General features: G+C 45.3%; 1 protein-coding gene across 2 annotated transcripts in view; it reads left to right on the plus strand.

Moving 5' to 3' along the window:
• The first annotated feature begins 991 nt into the window (after window positions 1-991).
• Window positions 992-26,017, plus strand: part of TTLL4 (tubulin tyrosine ligase like 4) — a 37,902-nt gene continuing 12,876 nt past the window's right edge. Inside the window, exons 1-4 of one of the 2 annotated variants that reach the window (XM_086719656.1) lie at window positions 992-1,237; window positions 18,900-20,502; window positions 21,591-21,700; window positions 22,052-22,115. In XM_086719656.1, the coding sequence (XP_086575782.1) occupies window positions 18,998-20,502; window positions 21,591-21,700; window positions 22,052-22,115 (1,679 nt within the window). In that variant the 5' untranslated portion in view covers window positions 992-1,237; window positions 18,900-18,997. The remainder of the gene's footprint in view (window positions 1,238-18,899; window positions 20,503-21,590; window positions 21,701-22,051; window positions 22,116-26,017) is intronic. The other variant, XM_086719655.1, reaches the window with a different exon arrangement.

Genomic DNA, 26,017 nt, shown 5'->3' on the forward strand with positions numbered 1-26,017 from the left:
AAAAATGTTTATTTATTTTGAGAGAGAGAGAGCATGAGCAGGGGAGGGGCAGAGAAAGAGAATCGCAAGTGGGCTCCATGCTGACTTGGGCTTGATCTCATGACACATGAGATCATGACCTGAGCCAAAATTAAGAGTCTGATGCTCAACTGACTGAGCCACCCAGGCACCCAGATTCAACAATTTTTTGACAAAAATTCACTACTTCCTAAATATTGTGTAGTTTAAATTGCATCACATTAGGAAACATAATTATAGCTGTCCCACAATACACGATCTAAGATTGGTTAAAATCTATAGGGGATCCCCCAATCAGTCCTCTAATGGTTTTAGCATCCGTCATACTGTTGCTGAAATCAATGATTTACTACGCATCCTTGTTCTGGTCCAGATTGTTTTCATTAGGTTAGTCTCACCTTTTATTGTTCCCTTTATTTCCGTAGCCTACTGTTTAGAGAAGATCTTTTCACCCTCCAGCTCTCTTTCGATTTTCAGATCCATTAAGTCTAGGGTCATCTGGGACTGAGGACATCTAGGGCACCGTCTGCCTTGCCTAGGGAGATAATGAATTGGAGTCAGTGTTTCCTAAAGTTCATACCTGAAGCTCATAAAGCAGGAGGTTGTAATAGTACTCCGAGTGGACTGGAGTTAGGGGAAAGTGGGTTGGAGGGTAACAAGGGATGTGGCCGCTTGTCCTTTACTGGAGTCAAACTCAAAAGGCTTTTGCTGAGAAATAAGAAAATTCTTCAATAAAGCCTTAATTCCTTGATTTTAGAGGAGCGAATTAAGGCACGGCCCAAGTGAGTCCATAGAGGTGAGGTGGAATCAGGGCCCAGAAAAGGAGAGAATCCTGGAATCCCAGAATATAGTCTTTCAGGGACTCAATCTCGGGACTACAACTCCCAGAGTTCTGCTCTCCGGGTCTCACGCGCACTGAAGCGACTGCGCTTGCGCGCGGCTGGTGACGGCCGGCCTTCCCAGGTCCCACAACCCCCGAGATTCCGCGCGCCAGCCCTCCTCCCTCCCTGCCGAGATAGCCCCTTCCAGGCCCTCTGTCCGTCCGCTGGGGGCGCGCGCAGTGCGTGGCAGGCGGCCGCGGCGCCGGCGGCTGGGAGCGCGGGTCGCGTGGTGGTGTGTGGTTGCTAGGGGCGTCTGAGGCCGCCCGCTCGCCCCAGCAGGCCGAGGGAGGAAGCGGCGCGGAGCAGGCGCCGAGCCGGGGCGAAGCTCGGTCCGCTAGGTGAGTGTGGCGGTGAAGCCGGGGGAACGACCCGCCGCCGGCCCGACTCTCTTGCCCCTCCCTCTGCCCCGGTTCTTTCGCGCGGGTCCCCAAGCCCTCCGGCGGCTCCCGCCCCAGCCCCGCTTCCTGTCCGCCAGCTCTCCATCTCCGGGTAGGCGAGGGGGCTGCGGCCTTCCACCCGGCCGGGTCTTCGCGCGTCCTGGGGACCCTTCTCCCCCTCCGCCACGCCCCATGAACTTAGTCAGCCCCGCCTCTGGGCGCCCGGACCCTGCAGCATCCCCTCACCCTGGGCCTCCGTGCCTCCTCTTTCCCGCCGCGCTGCGGTTTAAATTCTCCTCGCCTGTGTGTGAGCCCAAGCTACCTCTCAGGCTTCATAGGTGAAGTGAACACGGATATCCACTTTTTTAGTTCCCCACCTTCAGTAGGTGTAGAGAGATACTATTCCCAAACTGTAGAGTTTCAAATAGGGTTTGAGATCCTGTAAACGTTAACTCTTCATTTGTCCATCCCTTTATTTAATCATTCATTCAACAGTGTTTTACAAATATCGACAAATATTTAATGAGCCAGGGACTGTGGAAGGCGCTGGGGAGGTGTAGTGGTGAACAAGGCAGGCATGTCTTCGCGGAGCTTGTAGTCTAGAGATTTTCATCAAGTAAACTAGCATTTGCCATACTGTGTGGTGTGTGCTCCGATAGAACGTTAGATATTTAACCCAGCCTTGCTCGGGAAATTATACCATCCCCATTCCCTGGTCTTCACATTCTCTTTCTGGATGTTGGAAATGTTTGAATCCTTCCTCCTTTATTGAGTAATCCTTGCTCCCCCAGATACTCCAGATCACATCTTCCTCAACTTCATCATCTGTTGGTTTAGCCAATCAACAAATAGCTGGGGGACCCTTTGGGACAGTGTTCCCTCCGTCCTTCATTTCTTGCAGTAAATATTGAGCCACTGTTTGCATAAAACCCACCCCCTTGGTGCCCAGAAGGCAACCAGCTGCTTATTGATTGGTGGAATGGAACCTTGAAAAGTTATCAAGTGTTTTCTGGGAATAAAGAAGTGAGAACACATTCCAGATACAAAATAACTTTAGAGAAAATACAGCAAGGCCTAAAAAGAGAACTGGAAATAGTTTGACAGGCCTGAGGTGCATTTAGAGGTAGCTATCCAGTGACAAATAAGAAAAGGAAAATTAATAGGGGTTAGATCACAAAGGGCCTTGGATGTTTTGTTAAAGAGAACAGTATCCTCAAGAGCAGTGGTTTTTCAAGCAGGGTAATTGGGGCCCAAGACTTCCAAGGGATACACCTGCGTATATAGCTTTAGAAGGATCCATTTCCAGATCCTCAGCTTTCAAATGAACTCTTCTGAAACTGACTTTACAAGAAAAGGCAGGTGGAGGGGGGCCTGGGGAGGGATGTTATATCCTTCACACTTCCCTGTATTATCCCAAGTGTAAAAACCTCGGGTTGCCAAACAAAGCATTTGGAAATACTGATTTCAGGAAGGCCTCCTTTGGTGATTAAATTACTTTGAAAACCCAGAAGGCTTCCTCTCCCCCTAATACATATCGGTGTTAGGGTGAAGTCTGTGATATTCTGAATTCAGAAGAACCCCACAGTTAAATGTGATGAGAATGTTTTTTGGGACCACGGGTTTTTCAAGCTATAGGATCAAACTTGCATGAAAAGCTTTTAAAGAGATTTCTTTTAATTTAGGTGTGTGTTATTCAATAAGATAGCTAAAAATTATTTTATTAAATCATGAAATGCTTATTCCAATTATGGTTAACTTAGTTCTTTTTATAAAATGTTTAGTAGTTTCTACCTCCTTTTTTTTTTAAGTTTATTTATTTATTTTGAGAGAGAGAGAATCCCAAGCAGTCTTACTCTCAGCGCAGAGCCCGATGCACCCAGCTCTATTCCATGAACTGCGAGGTCATGACCCGAGGCTATGCCAAGAATTGGAAAGCTAACCTACTGAACCATCCAGGTGCCCCTCTGTCTCCTTTTAACAGAAGAATAAACTTGTTTAAACTTGTGATGAAAAATTTTAGAATTAAACTTTATTTATTTTTTAAATGTTTATTTATGTATTTTTGAGAGAGAGCACGAGCAAGGGAGGGGAAGAAGAGGGAGACAGAATCCAAAGCAGACTCCGGGCTCTGAGCTGTCAGCCCAGAGCCCGATGTGGGGCTTAAACTCACAGCCCTGAGTTCATGACCTCAGCTGAAATGAATGCTTAACCTAACCGACTGAGCCACCCAGGTGCCACAAAGAACTTTGTCCTTGGGAGCCCTCAGGGGTATTCTGGACAGACAGTGGTATTCTAGACCAGAGTGCTCAGACTTACTACTCTTAGGACTTCTTTATACACTACAAAAGCTCTTTTGGATCTTCAATATATTTTTTAATTGGGATACATAATCTTGATAGTTACCGTACTAGAAATTGAAATATGTATTAATTCATTTAGAAATAAAGCCATTACAAGTTAATGTAGAATTTTTAAAATGAAAAATGATATTGTTTCAAAAAGATTAGTAGAAGAGTGACATTTTTTCAAATCTCTTTAATGTCTGGCTTAATAGAAGACAGCTGGATTTTCATATCTCTTTCTGTGTTCAGTCAGATTTGTTGTTTTGGTTGAATTATTAAGAAAATCCAGCCTCACATGGACATTTAGTTGGAAAAGGAAGAGTATTTTTAATAGCCTTTTCAGATAATTGTGGATATTCTTCTTTGGTATTACACACAAGTTAACAAGGGATGGTTTTATGAAAGTTATTACAGTGTGGTATCTGAAATGATACCAGTGAACTTTTCATACTTTGTTACATTAAAATCCATTGGTCTGTCTCTCATTTTGACTGCGTCTTTTACCGAGAGAGGATTCTGTAGCATTGTGTGATAGGTATCTGGAAAATACTGGTTTCACTGAGTTACGTGGCTCTTCCAAATGTTGACACATTTTATTAACAGTGTCAGAAAAATCATATCACCACACTCTCATCAGAAAATGGGTTAAGTGTTGGGAAGCTGTCAAGCTCATGGCGGCAGATATAGTTTTGCCAAAATTCTAATTTTCTCTTGGAAGCTCAAATTTTATCATTGGCAACAAATACTGTCAGTTGTTTTTTTCTCGAGTTGCCAGTCTCACTTTGTTTTATTTTCTAGAAAATGTTTGCCAAATGCCAAAGTCTGAGTAACCCATCGCTTTTGTGTCATTTATTCTTCCAAGTGAGCATGATGTTCCACAGAAAAATTTTGCAATTCATACGCACAGTGCTTTCGTTAGAGGTAGCCATCACCTTCTGTATCACATAGGTGTTTTATATGTGCTTCTTGTTTTGTCACACAGAATATTAAAAAGATGCCCTCCAGAATTGAGCTTTAATAGAATTTTTACTCTGCCATCAAGGACATTCTTGGGTAAAGCTGGCATTCTTTCACTGTGTGGTGAGGAAGCGTGTGGTGGTGAAGGATCTAACTTGGCGTGCCATTGTCTCACTTCTTGCTCCGGCACCGAATGTTGACCCACCATCGCTTTTGTACCGTCAGTGGGAAGGCCAGCACAGTTAAAAAGGCGAATCCCATCTTAGTTTTGTTAGGAAAATAGTTTCACCAGCAGAACCTGTGGACTATCCCCAGAGGACCACCGTCCACCCTCAGGAGGAGGGAAGAGGTTCCTTTCTGGTGATAAAAGCGAAGGCTTTAGGAGAGCTAGTCACCCAATTATGTTAAGCCTCCAGCAGTTTTCACTTTTCAGTAATTAGTAGATTTACCTCCCTCAGCTCTAGGTGCTGTAAGCTAGATTTTTCTCTCAGGTTGGCCAACTCCTTTTGCATTACTGAACTGTGTTCTGTAAAAGCTGGCTTTCTTAACTGGTGGTATTGACCCTCCCTTCTCATAGGGCTACGGTATTGACCTTCCTTTCTCAGGAGGCCTTCAAGAAGTTCATTGCTCCTCCACATTTTTTTAGGGAGACGTAGCTTGGGATTTATCTCATAAGAGAAATTGAGTCTGATTCCTATATTCCTCCCCATTCAGCTTGGTTCCAGATAAGACAGTTCTATCTTCTAACATATCTACTGAGCGATTAAAGCAGTCTCATTAGAGAGCTTTCGAATTGTAGACTCTGAGCCATTTCTGATGTCCTGAGTTCCCCCTGGTGACGGTGAGAGACAACCTAGGTGGAGGAGGAAAAGGGAAGTGCAGGTCCCAAGGGCCACACCCACTTCTGTAATATAGGAGAGTGATTTGATCAGTGGGTAATGAATAATTGCTTTCTGTAGAAATAGATACCTTGTCCAAGTTGGTCTGGACCTGGCCCCTGGAGACTTGATGGTTTGAAACAACAGCCATAGATTTTCTAGCGTAGGTTGCTCATCATTCACTCTCAACTAAGGAGGAAACTTGAGGCAAAATTACATCTCAAAGCGTGGAAGGTGGAATGAAACGGGCAGTTTGTGGATGCCGGATAAAGATGACAAAGCAGATTGGTGTGCTTCCTGAGACTGCTTGCTCTAGAAGAGCAGAGGCTGCAGCCCCGGACGGCAGTTGGGGATCTACTGCAAGAGCCCTGTGTTTGGTGAAGTGGGTGGGTGGAGGGGGTAGATATTGGGCTAAGCTAGCTCTGTAAACAGAAAGAAAGGGATGTTTGAAGTCATTTTGTTTAAGAATGTTTTGCAGTTCTGTATCCTTTTTATTTTTTAAATTAATTAATGTTTTTATTTATTTTTGAGAGAGAGAGACAGAGTGCGATCAGGGGAGGGGCCGAGAGAGAGGGAGACACAGAATCCAAAGCAGGCTCCAGGCTCTGAGCTGTCAGCACAGGGCCTGACCTGGGGCTGGAACTCACTAGCTATGAGATCATGATCTGAGCCAAAGTCGGTTGGTTAACCGGCTGAGCCATGCAGGCGCCCCCTATCCTCCTTTCTTATCCGTTTAGTCAAGTTTTTTTGTTTTATTTTTAACAGCTTTTTTTTTTTAATGTTTGTTTATTTATTTTGAGAGAGTGCAGGGGAAGGGCAGAGAGGGAGGGAGAGAAAGAATCCCAGACAGGCTGGGGACATCAACTGTGAGATCTTGAACTGAGCCAAAATCAAGAGCTGGATGCTTAACCTACTGAGCCACTGAGGCTCACCTATTTTTTTTTTTTAATGTTTATTTATTTCTGAGACAGAGACAGAGCATGAGTGGGGAGGGGCAGAGAGAGAGGGGGACACAGAATCCAAAGCAGGCTCCAGGCTCTGAGCTGTCAGCACAGAGCCCGACGCGGGGCTCGAACTCATAGACTGAGAGATCATGACCTGAGCCGATGGTAGACGCTCAACCAACTGACCCACCCAGGCACCCCTGAGGCTCACCTATTTTTAACAGCTTTGTGGATGTATGAGGGACATTGAATGTACCCATCACCCCCAAGTCCATGGTTTTTGAAACCTTGTTCTAGGGAGCCTAGTGCCGGTGAGGTTGTTTGGGGAGGAGATGTGGGAGGCATTGCTGAGGAGGAGGTCAAACTAGGGCAGTGATCTGCCCCCTTCTGCCAGATTAGCTTTGCATTTGTCTGTTATAGGTACACCAGGATTCCCTATGAAGACCATCATGGAGCTTGTGAGATATATCCAGGTGAAAAGAGAACAGTGTTGAGAGTAGCCTTTGCAAAGTATCACGTTAGAGGAATAAATACGCAAGAGATATTTATGGAGAGAGTGGGGCTTGAGTTGTGCCTGGAAAAGGTAAATAAAATATAGGGATTCAGAAGGAAGAGGCTTAGTGGAGTAAAGGCCTGCAGACAAGTTTGGAAGGTTTATTCCAGGAGTTTAGTGTTAAGACCAGCACAGTTCATACGGCAGTTCAAGGTAGAAGGAAATGGAAATAAGCCTTTCAAACCCAAGCTGAGAAATCTGGATTTTATTTACTGACTCATGTGAGAATCATCTGGAATGTTAAAAATGCAGGTTCCTGGGTGGCTCAGTTGGTTAAGCCTCCGACTTGCGCTCTCAGCTCAAGGATTTGATCTCAGGGTCGTGAGTTCAAGCCCTGTGTTGGGCTGGATGTGAAGCCTACTTTAAAAAAAAAAAAAAAGCACAGATTCCTGGTCCTACCAAATCCTCTCTGAAGATGGGATTCAGGAATCTGCACCCCATGTTATTCTGATGCGGATGGTTGTTGGGCTACTGTGGTATTTAATGAGGACTCCTAGAAAATGTTTGAATCGGGAGTAACCCATTGAAGTAAAATCAAGCAAAGTGAACCTGGAGGTTGCCTGGAGGATGGAATTCAGGAGGGCAGGCCCTGGAAACACAGACTTCAGTCTGGATGTTATTGCAATGGTCCAGAACTGAGGTAGGGGTGGGGAAATGAAGCCTGCTAAGGAAGAGAATCTCTCAAATTTTATCACTGGTTTGGCCATGGAGAATAAGGGAAAGGATGAAGTCTGAGGTGACTGACTTATTCTTAGGTGACTGAGAGAAAGAAAGTTCCACTGAAAGAAATTGAAGGACAAGTGTGCAGGGCTGGTTTAACAAGCTGGATTGAAGTGATTGGATATGCATGATGAAAAGGTAGAACAGACAGTTGGTGACGAGGACATGAAGCTTGAGAGAGGTCAGGTCTGAAGAGTGGCTCTTCTGTAACTAATAGTTGAAATTGCAAGAGCAGATTGGTTGGATGTGAGGGAGGGGATAAAAGAGGAACTTGGAGGACTTTGGAGGGGGCTTCATGGGGAGAAAAGGCACTGGGGAGGAGTTGGGTGTGGCTGTGGCCTGGTTCCTGCACTGAGTAAAGAAGTAGCAACAAGGAGATGGTGGTAGGAGCACCTGTGTGACCTGAAGAGCGTCCACTTGTGGCTGTGCTGGTTTTAGCTGTTGTAGATACATTTGAGTATTCAGCAAATATTTAATGAGCCCCGATTACATTTCCAGGGCTCGTCATAACACTATGTAAACAAGGTCCCAGTTCTCAAAGAGCTTTCATTCTGGAAGGGAAAATAGACAACAAAGGAATGCATAAATAATTGAAGTTTTTGTTTTAAAAATAAGGAATATGGTTTTTGACTAGGTGATTCATTTTTATAGACAGAAATTAAAATGATAGAAAAGATAGGTAAGTCTCACACCCCATTGGTAAACTTTAAAAAAAAAAATCAGTTCCTATTTATTTTTCCACTATTTCTTTAGGCAGTTACAAGGAAATATTCACATCCAATAATTTCAGTTAGTGGAGGAGTGAGACTAAAACGAGGTAGTGTGATAGGGAAGGATCAGGGGTACTGCATCAGCGTAGACAGGCTTTTTGAGGTGGTGATATTTGCTGAACTCTAAAGATCTGAGTGTTTCAGAGAGAACAGTGGAGCCTCTGGGAACACAGGTGGGAACACACCTAGTGAGGAGGAAGAATGGCTCTCATAGGGTCAGAGATACAGGAGTCAGATCATGTAGGCCTTGGAACCACCAGATGGCTTTAAGCTACATTTTATTTTTTTATTTTTATTAAAAAAAATTTTTTTTAACGTTTATTTGTTTTTGAGACAGAGAGAGACAGAGCATGAACAGGGGAGGGGCAGAGAGAGAGGGAGACACAGAATCTGAAACAGGCTCCAGGCTCTGAGCGGTCAGCACAGAGCCCGACGCGGGGCTCGAACTCACGGACCGTGAGATCATGACCTGAGCCAAGGTCGGACGCTTAACCGACCGAGCCACATAGGCGCCCCTAAGCTACATTTTAACGTTTATTTATTTTTGGGACAGAGAGAGACAGAGCATGAACGGAGGAGGGGCAGAGAGAGAGGGAGACACAGAATCGGAAGCAGGCTCCAGGCTCTGAGCCATCAGCCCAGAGCCTGACGTGGGGCTCGAACTCACGGACCGTGAGATCGTGACCTGAGCCGAAGTCGGACGCTCAACCGACTGAGCCACCCAGGCGCCCCCCTAAGCTACATTTTAAAAAGGGCACCATGACCACAGTCTGGAGAATTGATTATAAAGAAGGCATAAGAGTTAGAAGCAGGAAAACCAGCAGGTGAGAAGTGATAGTGGTGTGGACTAAGGTAATGGTAGAATTGGAGAATAGATGGCTCCAAGGGCATACATTTGAAGCTGGAAAGACTTGATGGTGGATTGAGTGAGTGGGAGTGAAGATCTGAGGTCAGGGTGAAATCATTGCCACAGGGCATGTTGGGAGTGTTGGTGTTGCATGGATACCAAAGGGACTTAGCCCCTTCTGCCTGCATGTTTTTTTTTTACTGAAGTCTTTTTGTGCATTTGAAGCTTATTTACTGCCTCTGATTCTACAAGGTCTCTAAAGGTGAGTCGGTTAAGTGAGGAATAGGATTGAAATGATTGATGGCATTCTTTTTTTTTTTTTGAATGTTTATTTTTGAGAGAGAGACAGAGACAGAGCATGAGCAGGGACGGGGCAGAGAGAGAGGGAGACAAAGAATCCAAAGCAGGCTCCAGGCTCTGAGCTGTCAGCACAGAGCCCGACACCGCCTGGTGCTGGAACTCACAAACTGCAAGATCCTGACCTGAGCCGATGTTGGATGCTTAGCGGACTGAGCCACCCAGGCACCCCTGACTGATACATTCTTATCTCAGCCCTGCTCCCATTGTCCTTAGCACGACTTTACTGAAATCTGACATTCCCATCTAGTTTCAAGAAGATTAACAGAAAACATGTTCCCTTCTTGAGTAACAGTGGTCATAGGAAAAAACAAAAAACTTTAAGCTTCCCATGTTGTCCCTGTTGTCCTTCGACCCTAGCCAGTCCTTATCTCAGCCTCTAGGTTCTTGTTTCTCAACTGGTGCTGACAGCAGCTGCTTTTCAGTTAAAGTCAGGACCAGGCCTTGTGTTTTGTTGGACAATGAGGTTTTGCTTAGAATCAGGTTTAAACAGCATTTCTCCCCTAAAAATCAGAGACCTCCCCCTGCATGGTGTGTTGATGGGCCCCAGAGAAAGTGCTGTTGAACTTTATCTGCCAGGCTCCCGTGTTTGCCTTCTTCCTCTTATTCCCCTTTAAGCCAGGGTTGGCAAATTCCCTGGCAGGTTAGAGCAGAGTATGCTGGGCGACTAGTTCATATTAAGGTGGCTACCAGTGGCTACACTGAAAAGACTTATATACTGGGGAGGCCCTTCTTTAAGGCATGTGACCTCAGTTCTTGCACCTTAGTGATGGATCCCCAGTCAAGCCTGCTTCAGGTAATGGAGCAATGAGTGAGTTTTACTTCATTGGCTGGAATCATTCACTGGTAAAATTCTTTCCTGCCAGTCTAATTTCAAACAAAAATTGAAGTTGATTGTGCGCTGCCTACCTCCTGGTCTGAGGACAACCAAGCTTCCCTTTAAGTAGTAATAACCTTTTTTTTTTTTTAAGTTTATTTATTTTGAGAGACAGAGAAAGAGAGAGAGTGTGTGTTTGTGTGTGTGTGCGCGCGTGTGCAAGCAGGGGCAGAGAGAAAGGGAGAGAGAGAATCCTAAGCAAGCTCCGTGCTCTCAGCTTGGAGTCTGATGTGTGATGTGGGGTTTGAACTCACCGTGAGATCATGACCTGAGCTGAAATCGAGAGTCAGACACTAGGGGCGCCTGGGTGGCTTAGTCGGTTGAGCGTCCGACTTCGGCTCAGGTCATGATCTCACAGTTCGTGGCTTCAAGCCCCGCATTTGGCTCTGTGCTGACAGCTCAGAGCCTGGAGCCTGTTTCAGATTCTGTGTCTCCCTCTCTCTCTCCGCCCCTCCCCCACTCGTGCTCTGTCTCTGTCTCAAAAATAAATAAACATTAAAAAAATTAAAAAAAAGAGCCAGACACTCAACCAATTGAGCTACCCAGGTGCCCCCAGATGTTTTGCCTATTTTTAAAATTGCCTATTTAAAAAATTTTTAATTGGGTTCGTTTTCATCCTTTTTTTTATTATTTATTTTGAGAGAGAGGAAGGAAGAGTGCATATGCACACACGCATGAGCGAGCAAAGGAGGGCAGAGGGAGAGGGAGAATCCCAAACAGGTTCCAACCTGTCAGCTCAGAGCCCCACTCAGGACTTTATCCTATAAACTGTGAGATCATGATCTGAGCTGAAATCAAGAGTCGGAAGCTTAACCAACTGAGCAACCCAGGTGCCCTTCATCTTGTGAGAATTCTTAGTATATTCTGAATACAAGTCCTTTATAGTTGCAGCTATTTCCTCCCCGTTTGTAGATTTTTATTTTTCATTCTCAGTAGTGTTTTTCTAAGTTCTTTTTTTATATATGTGTGTGTAGCTTTTTTTTTTTTTAACTTTATATGTTTATTTTGAGAGAGAGTGTGGGTGACCGAGAAAGGGAGAGAGGGAATCCCAGGCAGGCTCTGTGCTGTCAGCACACAGCCCAGCACGGGGCTCGATCTCACAAATTGTGAGATCATGACCTGAGTCAAAACCAAGAATTGGACAATTAACTGAGCCACCCAGGTGCCCCTTTCTAAGTTCTTAATTATGATATAATCCAGCTAACAGCTGGACTGTTAACCATACTTTCCTTTAAAAATTTTCAGTCACGATTTTTGTATCCTGTCTAATAAATCTTTGGCTTGTCCAAGGTCATAAACATTTTCTCCTGGTTTTTTACCGGAAGTGTTATAGTTTTGGTTCTTACATTTAGCTCTATGATCCATTTTGAGTCAATTATGGTCTAAAGTAAGAGTCTGAGTTCATGTTTTGTACATGGATACCCACTGTTCCAAAGTCATTTGTTAAAGATTATCCTTTTCCTCATTAAGTTGCATAGGCAACCTTATTGAAAATTAATTGACCGTAAATGTAAGGGTTTATTTCTGGACTCTGGTTCCATTCATCTGTATGTTTATTATGCCAATACTTACATTGCCTTGATTACTGTAATTTTATACTAAGTTTCTAAATCAGGTAGTGTAAGTTCAACTTTTTTTTTTCCCCTCTTTTGATTGTTTTTGGCTGTTCTGGGTCTTTTTCATTTCTGTATAAATTTTAGGATCAGCTTGTCAGTTTCTCCAGGAAAGCCTGCTGGGATTTTGATAGGAATTGCGTTTACTCCATAGATCAGTTTGGGAAGAATCGCCATCTTAACAATGCTGAGTCTTCCAGTTTATGAACATGTTATATGTCTCCATTTATTTAATTTTAAATATCTCTTGGCAGTGTTTTGTAGTTTTCAATGTACTTCTTTTGTTAAGTTTATTTAAAAAAAAAATTTTTTTAATGTTTATTTTTGAGAGGGAGAGAGACACCATGAGCAGGGGAGGGGCAGAGAAAGAGGGAGACAAAGAATCCGAAACAGGCTCAGGCTCTGAGCTGTCAGCACAGAGTCCGACGTGGGCCAGAACTCATGAACTGTGAGCTTAAGACCTGAGCTGAAGTCGGACATTTAACTGACTGAGCCACCCAGGTGTCCTAAGTTTATTATTATATTTTTTAATATTCATTTATGTTGAGAGAGAGAGCACACACATGTGCATGCACAAGTTGGGGAGGGGCAGAGAGAGAGGGAGACTGAATACCAAGCATGCTCCACGTTCAGCACAGAGCACAATGTGGGGCTGGATCTCATGACTGAGATCGTGACCTGAACTGAAATCAAGAGCTGGATGCTTAACTGAGTGAGCCACCCAGGCACCTGTTGTTAAGTTTATTCTTAAGAATTTTATTTTTTCTAATGCTATTGTGAATGGATGTGTTTCTTTTATTTCATTTTTTACTTGTTAGTATATAGAAGTAAATCAATTGTTGTATTTGATCTTGTATCCTATTATCTTACTAAATTTGCTTATTTAGAAGTTTTTTTTGTAGATTTCTTAGCATTTTCAATGTACAAGATTATGTTCCCTGCAAATAAGTATAGTTTTATTTCTTCCTTTGCAATCTACATATGCTTAATTTTTTTTTCTTGCCTTATTGCACTGGTTAGAATTTCCAATGCAGTGTTGACTAGAAATGAGGAAAGTAGGCATCCTTGTCTTATTCTCAATCTTAGAGGGAAAGCATCTAGTGTTTTACTATTAAGTGTGATATGAGCTGTTTCTGTGATCTTACGATGCCTCTATCAAATTTTGAATGTTTCCTTAGTTTTTGCAGCATAAGAGATAGTCTGGGCTCATCTGATGCTTTTCCTGTCCCAACTATTTTCCAAGGAGCTCTAGTTCCTTTGTTCTTTTTATTGGCAAATGGTATGTAGTGATCAGGGTCTGGGCACTAAGTGAGTAACAATCACTTTTTAACTCTTCACCCAGTGTTTTCAGAAATCCCAACCATCTAGTTATATAAAAACTGTAAGGGTATATCCCAAAGCACTTTTTTTTTTTAAGCTTATTTATTTTGAGAGAGAGAGGAGAGAGAGAATCCTAAGCAGGCTCCACACTGAGTGTGGAGTCCAACACGGGTCAAACTCACGAACTATGAGATCATGACAAGAGACAAAATTGAGAGTCAGAAGCTTAACTGGCTGAGCCACCCAGGCACCGCCCTCCCCCCACAAAAGCACTTTTCAGTTGTTTTTTAGTGCCAAGTCACACCTGCAGGTGAAGAACCTAGTTACCAGTAATATAATAAATTGCACAGAAGTTTCCCAAATGACCAGACTACTATGTCTTTTTATAAAAGAACATTATTTGTACTAGCTGAAATTTTGCAGCGGAATACTTGCTGTGCTGCCTTCTCCATGTGTGTTTCCCCCTTCCGACCCCTCCCCCCTCCTTCATTGATACTTGAGAAAAGAGCTGAGGGAAGAAGGTTTGACCATACGGTGCCAGTAATGAGTATGATAACTGCCACCCACCCCTTGAATGTTTAGTGTGGACTGTGCTTTATGTGAATTTTCCAATTTGATCTCACTGCTACCCAGTGGGGGTTATGATACTTCTTCTCTTGTCTTTTCTCAAACATTCCAGCTGTGTGGTTTCAGCATTGAATGAATTCACTATTCATCAGGGCTCTGTTTGATGTGAGTTATGAAGGGATGGTAACTGCTGATCCAGCATGTCTGTGAGGGATCATAGTGCCCTGGAGACTCTTGGAATACTTCCCACAAGTAACATGTGGTTGCTTGGTGGTGTTTTGAAGGATTAGACAATACAGATGCCCATGAAGTAAACTGGAAAAATGTCCCCTTCCCTTCCCCTCCCTTGCCCCATCCTTCATTCCACTCTTCTCCCCAAGGTACTTACCATGATAGTTTAGTGTATATTCTTCCAGCCCTTTGTTTTTGCTTAAACACATTCAAATGTCCTGAGAGCTATTTCAAAGGGGCTTTTATTCCCAAGAACACGCTCCTCAGCTGATCTGCCCTGAACTAACCTTTCTTTTCAGCTGGGCATGTTCCTGTTTGGACCTTGACTGAGGAACTTAATCAGAAACAGGCTTGTTTGCTTCTAAACTTGAACGCTTCTGGCAATAGCATAGTGTTTGTATCCCCTGTTCACCCCTTGAGTTCTCCTATTCCCCAGGGATAATCTGTAGGAGCAAGAAAGGTGTAAGATTAGTAGCTCTGTGAAATGTGTTAGATTGTTCAAAATCTAACAGATGAGGTCAGTTTATTGGTTCCTAAAGTAAGTTCCTCACAAGCTCTTGGTTGGAGGGTCAACTAATGGCGGACCCTTGAGAGAGAGTAAGTCTGAGTGCCTTTACTTGTCTTTAAGTAGTGGATATATATGTGGCTAAAAAAATGTATGTAAATTGAATGAAAATAATGGGACTTGTGAATCCTTTTAATTTATATAATCACCAATTACTCTTAAGTTTAGACTTGCTTGGGTTGGGTGTTCTTGTGTTTTGTTATAGAAACAGACTCTTTTTCTTTTAATGTTTGTTTATTCTGAGAGAGAGCACACATATGAGAGCACACGAGGGACAGAGAGAGAGGGAGAGAGAATCCCAAGTAGGCTCTGATGCTGGGGGTGGGGGGTGGGGGGGTAGTTTCATCTCAGGAACTGTGAGATCATGACCTGAGCCGAAAGCAAGAGTCGGATGCTTAGCCGACTGAGCCACCCAGGAGCCCCTCACTTCCTCTACTTCTTATATTTAGGCCTTCAAAGGCGTTTTTCTGTTTTTTGTTTTTTTTTTATGTTTATTTTGAGAGACAGAGTGGAGAAGGGGCAGAGAGAGAGGGAGACACAGAATCTGAAGCAGGCTCCAGGAGCCGTCAGCACAGAGCCTAATGCGGGGCTTAAACTCACAAACTGCGATATCATGACCTGAGCCAAAGTTGGCCATTTAACTGACTGAACTACCCTGGAGCCCCTGGAAGGTTTTTTAAAGTTTGTTGCTTCGCATTCCTATAGTCAGATAAAGTCATTCTTTGGTACTAGAGTGGCAGTGCTATTGAGGGTAGCATGTGGAAAAGGTGACCCATGGCCAGGAGTCAGAGGTCCCTGGGACCCAGGTTGCCTGAATTTTCTAGCCCCATCACATGGGGTTTTGATTTCATTAATGATCTCTGTAAAGAGAAAGAAGAAGGTTGCTTTTAGCAACCATTATTTCCTGGTCTAAACCAGACACTACTTCTGAACCAAAAACTATGATACCAGGTCAGAACATTTGTACGTGGTACTGTTATGAGTGATACTGTTTACTTCATGTTCTTGAAGCTACTCTGTGTAGGTTATCTGACATGCCAGATCGGTTTTGCTTGGCAGTTCCTGACACCGTCATCTTCGCCAACCCTGGTTATCTCTTACTAGCTCTGGAGCTGTTTCCCAGAAAGGGATGTACAGAACCATCTTCTCATCTGTTTGACCCCTGTGTCCAGATAATGTGTCCTTACAAAGACAGGTGGCTCGTTTCTGAGTTGCCATCCTACACATCATGGGGACTACAAGAGGAAACAAGGAGTGGGAAACAGCCATTGCAAAGACATAGGAGATCTGGAATCCTGTTAGAGGAGAACCCACTTTACTCTGGCGCTTGCCCAGCTGGCCTGCTTCACACTGTGCCTGGGAGCAGGCCACCCGCAGCCTCTGAAGAGGGCAGAAGTATATTCTTTGCTCCTTCTTCCTCATTCGGATTAGAAGTCAAGTCAGCCAGATGCCAGGCCACTTGGTTCAGTATTCCTGGCACTGAGGATTCATGTGACACGATGCAGAGAGGCAGACATTGCGTGGTGTGTGCAGAAGGGAGGAAGAAGGGTTCTCTTCACCCAGCCCTGAGGCAGCAGGCAGTGGGCCTCCATGGCTACAGGGGGAAAGTGGGATTGGCCATGGTTCTGAGACGAGCACATGCTTTTACAAGCTTCGTCCACGAAGGGGCTCAATATAAATGGTGGGAGAGTGTTTCCAACCTGGGTTTTCTCTTGAACCTGAAGCTTAAGGATAATTGAGGGGACAGGGAATGAGTGTGTGTTTCATTCCTGTTTAAGAGGCATTTAGAGTCAGACAAACTCTAGTTTTAATGTAGGCACCACTCATTATCGGTTGTTTAATTATAGAAGAGTTACTTAGCTTTTCTGATTTTCAGATTCATCACCAGTAAATTGAATATAAGGTTTTTGTGAGGATTAAATAAGATAATAGAGGTAAAATGCCTAGCACACTACCTGGCATTTGTTAGATGCCCAAATTAGTCTTCATCACTGCTAGCGTGTTCCCCTTCATTTACTGAACTTTTCCAGTGTATTCATTCATTCAGCAGAATATTGAGCACTTAACTATGTTCCAGACACAACTGAGGACATGGGCTAAAGGAAAACATGCTTGTCGCTTCTGGTCAGATGAGTGGTCCAGTAGACCGTCATTAAAGTTCAGCATAATAGAAACAGTGACGGTGGCATGCACACAGATAAGGCATCCTTTGCAAAGTGGAGAGTCCAGGAAGGCTCCCAGGAGAAGGGGATATTCAAGCTGATTACTTTTCAGTCTGGTGAAAAGAAGGAAAAGGCTCCAGGGAGTGGCACTTGCAAAGCCATGAAGGTCTAAGATAGTGCAGTGCCCACGAGGAGCCACAAGTGGGGCATTTTTCAGGCATACCAGTGACATTTCCTTAGCCCTTTTCTCCAGTCACTTTGGTGTGTCTGTCGGGTCGCATTGGTAGGGCAAGACGTGAGGATTACGTGAGTTGGGACTGTGAATCTGTTGAGTGTACACAACGCACACGTGTGTGGTCTTGTAAAGTCCACGGCAGGCTTTGATATTCCCTCGTGTCTACTTCTCTACCATAAGTGCACACTGTGTGATTGGCCCCGGCAGTATTTCCATAGTTTGGACTTGGTGGAGGTCCATTTTCTGTCTCCTTAATATGAGGCTGCTGGCATCAAAATCTAGTTTTAGAACTTAGGCTGTTTTTAGCCCACTGCCATTTTGAATGTTGGCAGTAATGAGTTGTGGTTTTTGTACTCTCTCTCTTTGAGAAAGAATTAACATAGGTCAGCCTTTGCAGGAAAAAAGGGCGATGTCATGTGGCTTCTGCAGGCTTTCTGTTGTTAGACAACACCAACAGTTCCTATAGATGTAGATAGGAATAGTGGGTCTTCCTTGGCCATTAGTCTCTTATCAAAATACAAGGATCTCTCCCTGTTGAAGTTTGTGTTTTAGAAGTAACTTGAGCCAAAAAATTCTCTGCTAATTCTTTCCCTCTTGCCATTGCAAAAACACTTCCTTGGTAAGGATGCCAGGATTCCATTCAGAATTATCCCAGATGAATGACTTCTTATAGAAGGGTCTTATTTTTTTCCCCTTTGGATGCTGTCATTTGTGAAAATTGGAGATTATTTTGTGACTTTGATTTAGAAAGTAAGTGACCATGCTTAACAGACTGTTTGGAACTGAGAATTACTGGCTGGTTCAGAGGTTTTGCCTTAGAGGAAACATTGAATGAGGGAACGTCTGAGACAGGCCCTCCCTCCCTGAGATCCAATCCCCAACTGATACCTGGGGTTTGATGTAAGGAAAGCTCTCCTACTTCTTCCTCTATATTCTGCCCCCTGAACTCTCCTGTCCCACTGTGGCTGCTGGAAATGAGGTCACTTGAAGTAAAAATACCGTTGGTGTCCAGTTCCATTTTGTTTCTACTTTTTCCCACCAACAGCTGGCATGGGATTTAAGTCTATATAGTTGGCAAGACGCTTGAAGAGATGAAATCACTGTCTCAGCTTCTGAGCGAACTGCAGAGGTCAGCCCGGGAATTCTCTGCTTATATCTCAACTTGTCACACTTAACTATAAAATGCAGGCCACGCCAGGGGTGACTGAACGTTGGTCAGGGACTCCTAGATGTAAAATCTGTTTCTCAAGTGACCTTTGATCTTTCAGAATTGGTTGGTGAAGAGGAAGATATTGGCTGGTTTCTCTGCCACCCCCAGACTTGCCTTATTCCTTGCCACACTGGGGGTTAGGCGAGGGAAGGAAGCCACTCAGTGAAGTGGATGGTGACACAGAGAGATGTATTTTGCTTTGGAGAGAGAGGAAAGATCTCCCTGAGGGTGTGGGAACACGTGAGCAGACTCACTGGTGGAGTCTTAAAGTCCGTGTCTTTGATGAAGCCGGCTTTGATTGCATGAGGGTAGCAGGAAGACCACTGGAAGCACCCTAGGACTCTTCGTGCTCTTCTCTCAGGGTTCTAAATGACAGCCACGGCCGGGTGCCCAGGAAGAACCGAAGGGGGGCTCTGTTGCCCGGTGTCTGTCCTTCTGGGACTGTGACGTTCCCTATGGCTTCTCTCCCCTTCAGGCTGACGGACTTCAAGGATGCAGCCGCTACTACTGGAGGTGTGTGGCACCTTTTCCGAGTTGGGCCATGAGGCCACATGGCCATGATGTGGGCCCCTCATGGCCTCAGCAGGAACAGAGCACTACAGCATTGGCCTCCGCCAGAGAAACGGCTTCAAGCAGAGTGGCCCCTCAGGCACAGTGCCCGCCCCGCCACCGGAGAAACCCTCCGAGGGCAAAGCCTGGGCTCAGGCCCATCAGCAGGTGAAGCCAATCTGGAAACTGGAGAGGAAGCACGTGGGGACACTTTCAGCAGGGTTGGGCCCAGGCCTCTTGGGGGTCCCACCCCCGCCAGCATACTTCTTTTGCCCCAGCACTTTATGTAGCTCAGGGCGCACAGCCGTCATCGCAGGCCACAGCACCTCCTGTTACCTGCACACCCTCCCAGACCTGTTTGGCGGCACCCTCCTGTACCGCCGCTCCGGCTGCAGGCACAAACCGTACCAGCAACTGGAGTCTTTCTGCTTGCGCTCGAGCCTGCCCGGAAAAACACCTTTTTCTCTCCCTCAGAAGAGCCTCCCTGTCAGACTCACTGCCAACAAGGCCCCTTCTTACACAGTCTCCCCCATGGCTCAGCCCATGGCATCCTCGTCTACAGATCCATACCTCTCACTGGGAGCGGCTGGGGAAAATCCTTCGGGGAAGAGCCTGGCCTCTGCCATCTCAGGGAAGATCCCCTCTCCATTCTCCCCCTCCTCCCCCTCCTCCCCCTCCAAGCCCACGCTGAATAACAACTCCTTCATGCGGCCAAATAGCACTAAAGTGCCTTTATCGCAGGCCACAGAGGGCCTGAAGCCAGTATCCTCACCCAAGATCCATCTTGTCTCCTGGCATCATTCGGGGGGTACTGGAGACTGTGCAGTGCAGCCTATTGAACACAAGGTCCCCAAGAGTACCGGCACTGTCCTAGATGATGCCCCTGCCTCTAGCACCCTGTCTGCCCCCAGCTCCTTAGACATGTCCACCACCAGTGTTGCCTCTCCCCAGTATAACCGGAGTAACTTAACCACAAGAGCAGAGCCACATCCCTGTGGCCTGGATGGCGACTTTGTTTCTCAGGCTCTGACTAAGGAGGTTCGGTTCACTGAGGCCGTGAGGAAGTTGACTGCAAGAGGCTTTGAGAAGAAGCCAAGGCAAGGCTGCCAGTTTGAACAGTCTTGTTTCATGAACTCCAGCTTGCAGTGCGATCTCCTCAACAAGAACAGGCTGTGGAAACCTCCCTCAGTAGGCCAGCAGTTCCCTCAGGAGGATGCTGGAGCAAACAGCAGGATCCTCCCTAGAGCCCGGGACACGTTGGAGTTGGACAGCACAGTCTTCTGTACCAAACGCATCAGCATTCACCTCCTTGCCTCACATGCCAATGCGCTCAGCCACAGCCCTGCCTGTGGGTCTACGATCGACTCCCCACCACTGGGAGAAGACAAAACTCCCATTCTGCCTTCTCCCTCTCAGCCCCTTGGCGTAGCTGATGTGGCCACCCGTCTCTCTTCCATCCATCTGGGCCAGCTTGGGACGGAGGGGCCTAAGGAAGCCAGGGAGCTGGACTCACCTGCTAGGGACATCGGGTAAGTTGGGGGACGTTTTTGATTGATTTAGAGCAGGAGAATGTATACACCATAATTTAATGACACTGACCTTATGTCTTTGAAGGTGGTTTTATTTTTTGGCTGCCCTAGAATTTTGGTTTTCACTTTAGGGCAGAGGTTGGCAAACTAGACCAGTAGGTGGGCCAAATCTTGCCCACTGTCTGCTTTTATAAATAAAGCTTTATTGAAACACAGCCTTCCCCATTCATTAACTGCTGTGTATGGCTGCCTTCCTGTTACAATGGTAGGTTTGAGTAGTTGCAACAAACTGTATGGCCCACAAAACTGAAAAGATTTACTCTCTGGTCCTTTAGAGGAAGCGTTTGTTTTAGATTAAAACCAGGGAGAATAATACCAAACATCTTATGTTGGGGCCTGTGACTTTTCTACTTAATTCCAAACCAGATCAGGCTCTTTGCCTTTCCTGGTATGATAGCCATTAAAAAAAAATTTTTTTTAATGTTTGTTTATTTCTGAGACAGAGAGAGACAGAGCATGAGTGGGGGAGGGACAGAGAGAGAGGGAGACACAGAATCAGAAACAGGCTCCAGGCTCTGAGCTCTCAGCACATAGCCTGATGTGGGGCTCGAACTCACAAACCGTGAGATCATGACCTGAGCTGAAATCAGACGCTCAACCAACTGAGCCACCCACGCGCCCCAATGCAGCCATTTTAGAGTTAGGGTATACACATGCTTGGCTTCTTCTCTTGTGCTTTGTTACCTCTCTGGAATCTTGGTCTACCAAGTCCTTGTTCTGAATTCCCAGAAGTCTAGCGACCTTTGAAGTCAGTCACCAGGCATTCGTTGATGGTGTTTTTGTATGCAGAATTGTGTACTTACGTGCTATGAGGGACTTCAGAGAAGATAGGAGACAGGGTAGCTCTCTACACCACAGGGGCTGTGGGCTTGAGGAACTGTGGCTAGACCTAAGCTCTGAGGGCAAGAGAAATGAGCAAGAGACAGCAGGTTGGTGAGTGGAGAGAAACACTGGGACATGATCAAGGAATGAGAATCTAACTGTGACCTGTCTTACTGACTGGGCTGGGGCATGATTCTTTCTTACAGTTCAGCTACACACCTCCAGGTAGACCTGGGTGAGGCTGAAGATCTAGAAGAAGAGCTGGTAGATGGTTTGGAAGACTGCTGCAGCCATGATGAGAATGAAGAAGAGGAGGGTAAAGGACCTTCTTACCTCCCACTAGGAAGTGGTCACCACCTGCAAGGGAAGGGGGCTGACAGCTGTATGCTGGCTCCTTGACTCCCTTTATCACCTACAGTAATCATTTGCTTCGTGGGTCTAAGGGTGGTAGTGGCTTCTGGGGAATGGGTTTCCTAGCCCTCCCATCCCACCAGTCTTGCTTTCTCTGTGCTGCTGCCCAGCTCACAAAAGGCCGTGCAAGGCAGGAGGGTGGTGTTCGTGGCTCTGCGGGAAGGCTGAGCCAACATGTCCAAGGAAGAGCTGCCTAGGCTTGGTGAGTTTGTATAGCAGCCTCTCCTAGTGGAACTTCTCTCTTTGCTCCCCCCAGGAGACTCAGAGTGCTCCTCATTCAGTGCTGTCTCCACCAGCGAGTCGGTAGCAGTGATCTCTAGGTGAGTATTATGTTGATCATTGGCAGAGGCTCATTTGCTGTCTCTTTAAGATTATAAGGAGAGGGGCGCCTGGGTGGCGCAGTCGGTTAAGCGCCCGACTTCAGCCAGGTCACGATCTCGCACTCCGTGAGTTCGAGCCCCGCGTCAGGCTCTGGGCTGATGGCTCAGAGCCTGGAGCCTGTTTCCGATTCTGTGTCTCCCTCTCTCTCTGCCCCTCCCCCGTTCATGCTCTGTCTCTCTCTGTCCCAAAAATAAATAAATGTTGAAAAAAAAATTAAAAAAAAAAAAGATTATAAGGAGATTAATTACCTACGTCATTAATGGCCCCGTTAACTGTAACTAATTTTTACCAGAGTTTTACATTTGCGATTTTAGTTTTCAAACAAGGACCAGAAGCATATTGTATCATTTAGGCTTAAAAATAGTACCATGTTTCTTAGCCTACAGTTTGGTCTTAATTTCCAAGAAATTGTTCAAGTAAAAAAAATGATTTCAAGAAGTGCTTAGAAAATTGGGCCACCTGGGTGTCTTAGTCAAGTGTCTGACTCTTGATTTCAGCTCAGGTCATGATCTGATGGTCGTGGGATCAAGCCCCAAGTTTGGCTGATGGAGCCTGCTTAAGATTCTCTTTCTCCTTCTGCCCCTCCCCCACTTGCACATGCGCATGCTCTCTTTCCCCCCCAAAAGGAAAAAAATCTTCTAGCTTAAATCTAGGTTATTTTATTGACTACCCTTGGTAGAGTCTGAGAAATATCCATGTCTAACCAGGGAACCAAAAAGTCAGTCTCTTCATGTAGGCTCTTCTTTTACAAAACAGGTTGTTGGAGGATGCTGTGTAACTGAGATGGGGAACCCAGGGGAAGGAAGGAACGCAGGACTGTGAAGAAGTTATTATAAATGAGGGCAGTCATTCTGCTGAAGGTCTTTCAAGGACTTGCAGGAGGGTCACATATGCTGCCTTTCTGGGTAGAAAGTTAACACCTTCAACATAACCTTACTTGTTCCCCTCACCACTTTCAACTTTGCCTTATTACATTGTTTTATTAAATATTATTTTTTTAAAAAAAATTTTTTTTTCAACGTTTATTTATTTTTGGGACAGAGAGAGACAGAGCATGAACGGGGGAGGGGCAGAGAGAGAGGGAGACACAGAATCGGAAACAGGCTCCAGGCTCTGAGCCATCAGCCCAGAGCCTGACGCGGGGCTCGAACCCACGGACTGCGCGATCGTGACCTGGTGAAGTCGGACGCTTAACCGACTGCGCCACCCAGGCGCCCCCAAAATATTATTTAAAAAATATTATAAAGAACCCCCCTGCCCCAAAGTACTAATTTCTTTTTTTTTTTAATATTTATTTTTGAGAGAGACAGAGTGCGAGAGGGGGAGGGGCAGAGAAAGAGGGAAACACAATCCAAAGCAGGCTCTAGGCTCTGTCAACACAGAGCCCAGTGCAGGGCTCGAACTCATGAAATGGAAGATTGTGACCTTAGCCAAAGTCGGACACTTAACTGATCGAGCCACCCAGGCGCCCCTAGAGTGTTTTTCTTTTTAAAAATAACTTCTGGGGCGCCTGGGTGGCTCAGTTGGTTAAGCGTCTGACTTCGCCTTGGGTCGTGATCTTGCAGTTCAGGAGTTCGAGTCCCGCATCCAGCTCTGCGCTGACAGTTCAGAGCCTGGAGCCTGCTCCGGATTCTGTCTTCCGCTCTCTCTGCCCCTCCCCTGCTCATGCACTCTCTCTCTGTCTCCCAAAAATAAACAAACATTAAAAAAAATTTTTTAGGGGCGCCTGGGTGGCGCAGTCGGTTAAGTGTCCGACTTCAGCCAGGTCACGATCTCGCACTCCGTGAGTTCGAGCCCCGCGTCAGGCTCTGGGCTGATGGCTCAGAGCCTGGAGCCTGTTTCCGATTCTGTGTCTCCCTCTCTCTCTGCCCCTCCCCCGTTCATGCTCTGTCTCTCTCTGTCCCAAAAATAAAATAAAAAACGTTGAAAAAAAAAATTTTTTTTAGAAAAATAACTTCTACTGAAAATGTAAAAGGAACAAAATACAAGTATTGACAGTTGGTGTTTTGTTTTTCGTGTAAAATTTCTCTGCTAATTTTAATGAAAATCAAGCCACGTGTCAAGGCTAACATATACCTACCGTACAGAGCGCCCACACTCAGCTTGCTTTTGTCTGTGTCAGCTGTGCCTCAAATGAAGCAAAGAGGACAAGGAGCCTTCCATGCCTTGGTTGGTGCAGACCAGGCAGGCTGCAGCTCTGTGAGTGGGATGGTGGCAACGCCAGCACCAGTTTTGAAGCCCCAAACTAGCAAGGGGAGAGAACTGTTTGGAAAGAGAAGACACAGAACTAGAACTTTCTGTGAAAGTGGATAGAAATCCTGTCCTAGGTAACCCTGAGTCTAGTGTTACTCAAAGCCTAACTGGTCCTCCTTCCAGAAAAATAAAGCCACATCTGGATGTTGACTTGAGGACCTCTGCTCTCCATAAGAGGAGGATAATTGACTTGGAGTCCCACCTTTTCCGTACTTAAGGGTGACCTGGGTTTGTCTTCAGGCCTACTTTGAGACAGCTGCACAGCCTTTTACTTAAACTTTCTGAATCATATAGTATAAAATTCACAAAAACAGTTTGCTCATAATTTGTTCACTGGTTAATTTAACTTCTACAAGATGTACAGACCTTATCTATACAGGCTTAAAACATAGATTTTCAAACACATGGAGGTTGATGAATTCCAAACCACTTTGCATTTTAAGGATGACTAAAATCAGAAATACTTTGGGACTAGCTAAAATCATTTTTTCTGAATTGTGAGAGATTTATATATTTTATCTTATAGAAAAGTTGACAGTCATAGGTCATTGAAGACCCTGTCTCTGTTTCTCTACCTAGCAATAGTTAGTTTATTGCCTTTTCTGTTTCATATTCTTTTTTGAAGAATCACTTAATTTAATATTTTTTTAATGTCCATTTATTTATTTTGAGAGCAAGAGAGCGTGAGTGGGGGGAAGAGCAGAGGAGAAAGAGAGAATCCCAAGCAGGCTTTGCAGTCTCAGTGTAGAGCCCAACATGGGGCCCAATCCCACAAACTACAAGACCATGACCTGAGCTGTAATCAAGAGACAGACACCCAACTGACTGAGCCACTCAGGTGCCACAAGAATCACTTAATTAAAAAAAAAAAAATTGGGGGCGCCCAGGTGGCTCAGTCAGTTAAGTATCCAACTTCAGCTCAGGTCATGGTCCACAGCTAGTGAGTTTGAGCCCCATGTCAGGCTCTGTGCTGAGAGCTCACTTGCTAGCTCTCTCTCTCTTTCAAAAAAATGAATACATGTTAAAATTTTTTTAATTTGTTTTTTAACGTGTATTTATTTTTGAGAGAGAGAGGCAGACTGCAAATGGGGGAGGAGCAGAGAGGGAAAGACACAATCGGAAGCAGGCTTCAGGCTCTGAGCTGTCAGCACAGAGCCTGATGTGGGGCTCGAGCCCACAAATTGCAAGATCATGACCTGAGCCAAAGACGGATGCTTAACTGATTGAGCCACCCAGGCTCTCCAAGAATCACTTAATTTTAGAGCTGGAGGTCATTAAGAGTCCAGTGTCTGTCTGTCTGTCTCTCTCTCTTTTTAATGTTTATTTATTTTTGAGAGAGGGAGAGACAGTAGAAGCAGGAGAGGAGCAGAAAGGGGGAGACACAGAATCTGAAACAGGCTCCAGGCTCTGAGCTGTCAGCACAGAGCCCGACACGGGGCTCGAACCTGCAAAGTGTGAGATCATAACCTGAGCCGAAGTCGGATGCTTAACCTACTGAACCCCTCCAGTTTTTTTTTTCAGATGTGAATATTGAGGACCAGAGAAGTAACTGTTGCAGCGGCATAGTTTACTGCTAGCTCAGAAGCCA

Source organism: Puma concolor, chromosome C1 (genome assembly GCF_028749965.1).
Source record: "Puma concolor isolate L17-30 chromosome C1, mPumCon1.1.hap2, whole genome shotgun sequence".
Classification (NCBI taxonomy): Eukaryota; Metazoa; Chordata; class Mammalia; order Carnivora; family Felidae; genus Puma; species Puma concolor.